The 7,861-nt window shown below is 36.4% G+C and overlaps 1 protein-coding gene across 1 annotated transcript in view; it reads right to left on the reverse strand.

The window, feature by feature from the left end:
* LOC136032849 (coiled-coil domain-containing protein 25-like) overlaps positions 1–7,473 on the reverse strand; it is a 39,077-nt gene extending 31,604 nt beyond the window's left edge. The window contains exon 1 of the mRNA XM_065713260.1: positions 7,391–7,473. Coding sequence (XP_065569332.1) covers positions 7,391–7,415 — 25 coding nt within the window. The 5' untranslated portion in view covers positions 7,416–7,473. The remainder of the gene's footprint in view (positions 1–7,390) is intronic.
* Positions 7,474–7,861: the final 388 nt, after the last annotated feature.

Here is a 7,861-nt window from a genome sequence, read left to right on the forward strand (position 1 = left end):
TAGATGTTGTAGGTATAATAATTACCTTAGCCAATGGTAACCATCTTGCCATAAAATCATTTTATAATCCATGTGGGAGTAAGGACATCCAAAGTATCTTGTAAACAGAATTATCAGGTAATAATACCTTTATTTTTGGTGATTTTAATGCCCATAGTCCTCTCTGGGAACAATCAGCTGGAAGCAACAAAGCAGGAAGAGGAATAGAGTACACATTGTCCAATTTTCCTGACACCTTGATTTTCACTCCATTTGACTTTCAGACCAGGCATAATATTTCTTCTAACTCTTTCTCAACTATAGATTTGCTTCTAGGTCCTTCTTCATATTATGATTTAGTTCAGATGGTAAAGGTGTCGTCTCTTCAATCTGATCATTGTGCAATTCTTACATCATTTCAAGATTTATGCTACACTCTCAAACCCTACGTCCCTACATTTATTAACTCCAAAGGTAATTGGTCCCTTTTTCGTGAGATTTTAAATGAAGTAGATTTTTCCTTTGTTTCTCCTAATTCTGATATTATTGCCATTGAGTCTAATTTGAGATCAATCCTGCTGGAGTCAGCTAAATTGGCAACTCCAATGACTAGGGTGCAATTTTACAATGGCTCCAAAAGACCCAAGAATTGGTGGAATGATGAGTGTAGGGTTGCAGTTGTGGCAAAAAGAAAGGCTCGTAAAATGTTTTAAAAGCACCCATCTCAGTCAACAGCAATCTCTTATAAGCAGTCATGTGCTAAGGTGAAACTAATTTGTAGAAGAGCTAAACAGAGTACATGGCTGAATTTCAGCTCAAGTATCAGTTTTAGAACCCCAATTTCAAAGGTCCATAATTTCATTAGCTGACTAAATAGTGGAAAGCAGCCTAATGATGACCGTAGATATGATATAATTCAGGATGGATATCCAATTGTCTCAGATAAAAAGAAGGCAGATCTGTTTACTGATATTTTTAAAATGATTGCTCAGATTTTCATCCCAGCCGACCTCCTTTTTGTATTCTCCCTCTTACCTGTTCTTATAAGGGTACTCTGATGAAACCTTTTTCCCAAGACGAATTTTGTGTAGCACTTAATTCTCTTAACATCAAGTCTTCCCCAGGTTATGATGGTATTTATATGAAGTGGATTCTTGAGTCCCCAAAGGTGGTTCATACAGCCCTCTTAAGTCTTTATAATCTTATTTGGTCAAGTCAAAAGTTCCCAGATGCTTGGAAGATTGCTCAGGTATTCCCAGCTTTAAAACCTTCTTATTCATCTAATGATCTTAAGTCTTACCGTCCTATATCGGTATTACCTTCCTTTAGTAAAATTCTGGAAAGGCTTGTCTTATCAAGAATTGAGTGGTTTTCTGAAGTCAACAATCTCTTTCCTAGTGAACAAACAGGTTTCAGAAAAGGACATAGCTCTTTAGACAACATTACCCGGCTAGAAATTGATGTTTGTAACTCTCTTAAAATAAGACATGTCACAATGGCTGTTCTGTTTGACTGGTCGAATGCCTATGGAAATGTAGTCCACAATAAATTATTGGAAATCCTAATAAATTTTGACTTCCCGTATCCTTTTATAAGTTTTATAAAGTCTTTTCTAACTGATAGATATTTTTACGTTCAAGTAAATCAGTCTAGAGGTGAGCAATGCCCCATTACGAGAGGACTTCCTCAAGGTGCAATATTGAGTCCTCTTCTATTCAACTTGTATGTTTCTGAATTTCAAGTATCTCATGCATCATTTGGCCTTTATGCAGATTATTTGATCATTTGGAAGTCGGGAAGGGATTTTAGCCTTTTTCAAAGCCCTATTCAACAGGATATAAGTTTAGTCCAGAGATTCTCTTTAGCACTTGGCTTCCCAATCTCAATCAGTAAAACTAAAGCCATTATATTTACTAATGGTACTCTAGATCCTCCTAATCCACTGACAATTTTCTCAAGGGAGATCCCATATTGCAATTCAGTGAAGTTACTTGGTTTATTAATGGATTCTAAAATGCAGTGGCATGAACATATTAATTCTTTGAAATCTCTGATTATTCAGAGACTTTGTATTCTAAAAAGACTAGCTGGAAGTAAGTGGGGGTGTCACCCAAAAATTATTTTGGATTTTTACAAATTATATATTTGTTCAAATATAGAATATGGGATTCAAATTTTTTCAGCTTGTCCTCCATCCTCATTCAAAATCCTTGAATCTTTACAAAATTCTGCTATTCAAATAGCTTTGGGTGTGCATAAGCATACTCCTCTGTCAAAGTTAAGCATCTAGCATCTAAGCATCTAGTCTAAGGATAAAATATTTCTCGCAAATCCAGGCTTATGGAGCCAAGCATGCTGTATATGCACATACCTTTGCTGAGAAGTCAGCCTGTCCCAATGCCCATTCATCATGGAATCAGTTTCAACTGGAGGTCCCAAACTGGAATCAACATTTGCTTTATGCATATCCCTTTACTGAGTCCCTCCCCCCATGGGAAATGAGTCCTCCAAGCTGTCAAGTAGAACTTATCTCTAAAGATTTGATTCCTAATTACGAGATCCAGACTATTTTGGCTGAACACATCTCAAAGGCTCACCCCAACTATAGAAAAATATATACAGATGGATCTGTCCAGAGGGAAAGAGCTGGAGCAGGAGCATGAATCCCGTCCCTGAATTTGGACATTTATTCTCTTCTCCCATTAGGATCTTCTATCTTGTCTGCTGAATTATGTGCCATCCGCCTGGCCTTGGATGCACTTATAAAGTATAACATGGAATCTGAAAATATACTCTGTCTCTCCGACTCTAAATCAGCATTACTACTGATCCAAAATATTAATAGAATTGCTAATGACAAAGATTTATATAATATTAGAAGACAGCTTCTTAATCTTAAGATAAAAGAAAATGAAGTTTATTTTCAACATGTTCCTAATCATAAAGGCATAAAATATAATGATATGGCTGATTCTCTAGCAGCAAAGGCTTCCATGTTATTTCCTAGTCCCTCCTCTGACCTCAATTCACGAGATATTATCAGGCAAAGATCCAAAGTTAATCACAGTAAATTAATGTTATCTCCATTTCATACAAGATTAAATACAATGCTATATTACCAGCTGAAATCAGGTGCCCTACTTCTAAATAGCTTGTTATTTAATTGGAAGCTACATCATTCCCTTTTATGCCAAATCTGTTTTTCAGCAGAGGAAACAATCCAGCATATTGTATTTGATTGTCAGGCTCAGAGTGAGGAGACTGCTGTTCTTAAGCATTTCTGCTCCTTGGCTAAGATTCTAAATACTTATACAGCTATCCTGGATTCTAACCTCCCATAGGAAATTGATCGTAAGATATTTAAGGCAGCAATTGATACCTTAAAGAAGAGAAATATTGTTTAATAAAGACTAAAGCTTGAAGAAGTCTATTTTTAAAGGGACGCGATTTAACCATAGTTTTTGATTGTGCAGAAGAGAGCGGGAATGAGTAGGAAGAGCCGTATTGGTACCGGCTGGCCTAGTGCCTTAAACTGCTGGGGACAGGTAGCTCAGGTACTCGCACTTCCTATAATCAATAACAGTGCATTATTGTTCATAATTGTATGTATCCATTGTTTGCAGACTGGAGGAGAATAGCGCTTCCAGTAGCTAGTTTTTCTGGAGAAGAAGTCAAAGAGGTGAAAAGACTTGTAGTTAGTCCATATACCTCCCTAAAATTTTTGGAACTGGAACTGGATACCATCAGTGCCATCTACCAAAGATATATTAATGGACAAAAACCAGTTATTTGGGTTAAGTAAGGTTAGGCTAGTTAGATGGCACTTGGGTGTTTGTTCATAAACAATCTTCAAGACTTGAATAATTACCTTAAATCGCAGCTTGGAGTGATATAAGGATTATCCATCCTTGTGATGCTCCATGAAAAAAATAATTTGTTTGGTGTAGATTGTGGCGGTTAGGTTAGACTCTTGTGGAGGACTCTGCAGCTTCCCAATTGTAAAGGAACTCCTGGCAGAGCCATTCCCTATCAAGATGGGACTTGAACATGTCAGTTGATGTAGCAGAAACTGTTTCTTCAGAGAGCTGGTTCCACATATTGATGATTCTTTGGCTGAAGAAGTGGTTTCTATGTCTACTTGTGGAATGCTGCATGGAGAGCTTCAATGAATGTCCTCTAGTACCAGAATGCAAGGGTTGTGCAAAGAGACCAGGAAGGGTATTTTTAGAGAGGATTTTATTAGTTAAAATAATGTCACCCCTTTTCCTTTGGTATGTCAGTGTTGGCAGTTTCAAACAACATAGTCTTTCTTTGTATGGAAATTTATTCATGTTGCTAAACATCTTAGTGGCACAATGCTGGACATCCTCAAGCAACTTCTTATCTTTTTTGAAGAAAGGGGCTGCCAATGACATTCCAATGTCATTTTTTTGCCAATAATGGCCAACAAATATTTAAAAATGTCATAGAAAACTAGAAAAAGAAGGAAAGAGTGAAAATGAAGGTTTTCCCCTGCAATGAAATAAAGTCTCCCCCTGCAAAATATGCCAGCTAGGATTATATTGCATATTATGAAGTAAGAGTTGTTTTCTCAACATGTTCCCTTATGTAGAGGACCAATCCTGTATCTATACCAAATTAAGGTAAAATTCTAGTTGATTGACTTTTGGCTATCTCAGATTTGTTTAGTGAGGAAGAATTAGCAACAATACTAAAAGGATTAAAAAATAATAAGGCCCCAGGTGCTGATAGTATGATTAATGAGTTTCTTAAATATGGTGGCTGTGAGGTTAGGAATAAGCTACTGAAGATTATGAACATGATTTTTAAAAAGGGGAGGTACCTAATGATTTTAGGAAAACCTTAATTAAACCACTACAAGAGTGAGTGTTGTAATTATCAAGGCATTAGTCTGGTCTTTGTAGGCAGCAAATTACTGAGTAATATGATACTTTTTAGACTGAGAGATGCTGTAGACAAAGTTATAAGGGAAGAACAATGCAGTTTTAGAAAAGGTAGAGGATGTGTCAACCATGTTTTCAGTCTTAGGTTAATAATTGAGAAGTCCCTTCATTGTCAAACACCTTTGGTCCTCAGTTTTATCAATTATGAGCAAGCTTTTGATTCTGTTGATAGAAAAGCATTAACAAAGGTCTTATTGTTATATGGTATACCAGAAAAATACATTAAAGTGATTTGTGCTATGTACAGGAATAATACTGCTGCAGTTAAGGTAGAAATGAGGTCAGCAACTGGTTTTGTATTAAATCAGGAGTTAAGCAGGGTTGTGTTCTATCCCCCTTTATATGGATCATTTTGATGGACTTCTTCTTAAGGAGCACAGGAAAGGCAATTGGAGACCATGAAATCAAATGGGGAGGAAGAATGCTCCTGGACTTACATTATGCTGATGATTTAAGCATATTAGATGAAAGTGTGAGCAAAATGAATGAATTTTTAGAGGTTTTGCAAAATCAGGGTGCTAAAATAGGCTTGAAAGATTAATATTAAGAAGACTAAGTCACTAAGGCTAGGAATAAGTGAAGATGAACAGGTGACATTAGATAACGAAAAGATTGATCAGGTTGGGAACTTCAGTTACCTTGGTAGTATTATTAGTAAAGATGGTGGGAGCAGTGAAGATGTTAAAAGTAGAATAGCTAAGGCTCAGGGTGTTTTTTTTCACAGTTAAAAAAAGTTTGGAAGAATAGAAAGATAATTCTACAAACCATGATTTGAATATTGGAAGCTACAGTGATGACAGTGGTCAAATATGGCTCTGAAGCATGGGCACTCCAAAAAGCAGATGAAAATTTACTAGATGTTTTCCAGAGAAATTGCCTATGGATTGTTTTTGGTACCTGGCTGACTGACTGTATTTCAAACAGTAGGTTGTACAAAAAGTGTGGTTCAATCCTGCTTTCTGGGGCTATAATGAAAGAAAGGTTGAGATGGCTAGGCCACGTTCTATAGATAAAGGATGACAGATTATCAAAGATTGTCCTTTTTGGCCAACTGTCTGGGGCTACATGGAAAGCAGGTTGTCCTTGTCTGAGTTGGGAGGGTGTCATAAATAAAGATTTAAAGGAAATGGGAACTTCCTGGGAGGGTGTAAAGAGGGAGACTTTAAATAGATTAGGTTGGAGGAGGAGCGTGCGTAGCTATGTTGGCCTCAGGCGGCTTGGTGGTCCAGTGAGTTATTAGTAGTAGTAGTAGTAGTATCTCAGAAAGGGGTTAGGTTAGGAAAATGAAACTTTCAGGGATGGGTCTAAAGGCTAAAGTATGTCCCAGGAAGGTATTTTGAAGTACCCACCTCCACTCCTTCTCCCTCTAGAGGGCCCTGAAATTTGTCTACACTGCAGGTCTATACCTATTGAAATTTTGACAAGACAACATTTTACCTTAATTTTCAGTTACCAGTTCCCTCTTCTCTGCCTTTAGTTCTAAAAATGCAATTCCTGTTATTTGAACAGAATTCTGAGCCACATTAATGGGTTTTTTTCAAAATTTAGGAAACATATTTACATATCTTTAAAACCTTATAAATTGGGATTGAGCAATGGTGTGAAGCTGAAAACAATTTTGTTGTACTTCCTTCAAGCAGAAGATCTATTTTGCAAGGTTTCACTTTTATACCACACACATTTTTAAAGGTCATCAAAGGTCAGGGCCCTCTAGAGGAAGAAGGAGTGGAAGTAGGTACTTCAAAATACCTTCCTGAGAGATACTTTAGCCTTTAGACCCATCCCTGAAAATTTCATTTCCCTAACCTAACCCCTTTCTAAGATAGTCAAAAGTCAATCAACTAGAATTTTACCTTAATTTGGTATAGATACAGGGTTGGTCCTCTACATAAGGGAACCATCCCTGAAAGTTTCATTTTCCTAACCTCTACTAGAATTTAACCCAAAATAAAAAAAAAGCACCAAAATAAATTGATAGGCCTAGCCTATTTGTCTTTTTATAAGTGACTGCTTGGGCATTAATCACTCAGAAAAACACATATTTTGGGGGCAGAGTGGTCTGGCACTTTTACCATGAATGTTTGTTGAAAGAATTACTTAATCTAGAAATCTAGAATCTAGAAAGAATTACTTTATGCAGTTCTAAAGTTTTAGGTTCAGCTAACCTCAGACCTGGGGTGGCTAGCTTTTTCTAATCACCTGGGTTCAGTCACAACAATACAAACTCAAGCTTATGCTTTTTATATCTTCTTGGGGATATATCTGAGACTATCAGTGGGGGAGGGTACATTACCAGAAAAGCAATCAAAATATTTGTACCATTAGACCCAACTTCTAATTATTTAGCAAACTTCTTTTAGAAAAGGCTAACTACTAAACCTTTAGCACGAAACATTTTTCAATGCTATTAGAGTTCCCTGATTTGTAGTAAATAAGAATATACTAACCATTGCTAGTGTAAAAATGCACCATGTTTCTTCACAACTTGAAATATCACCAGTGTAGGCAAACGAAAAGAGCTATCAATAATTTCAAAACAGCGGAAATGCATTTCTGAGTTCGTCAGTCAAATGAAAATGCATAAGGTGAATGAACAGTTTCAGCATTGGATTCTGAGTCTTAAGTATTGCCAAAGAAGAGCTCTTGAAATACCCAGACCCTTTCCTTGCTTCATCAGGGGAAAGTGACTATTGATGAACACTTATAAACTATTGTAATGAAAATAAGTTTCCACATATAAATCTACAGCACGAATCGAAATCAAGGAATTCGTTTTAGGCTCATGTCCTTTTCAAACCCTGACTTATAAGTACTCCAAATGAATTTTGTAAAGATTTATTTTAAATTTGAAAAAAAGATTTAAGATTGAAAGTATTAAAATTTTGTTTTCAAAACATACAGTCGAAGAAAAATAGTTT

The sequence above is a fragment of the Artemia franciscana genome, chromosome 11 (assembly GCF_032884065.1).
Source record: "Artemia franciscana chromosome 11, ASM3288406v1, whole genome shotgun sequence".
In the NCBI taxonomy this organism is placed as follows: Eukaryota; Metazoa; Arthropoda; class Branchiopoda; order Anostraca; family Artemiidae; genus Artemia; species Artemia franciscana.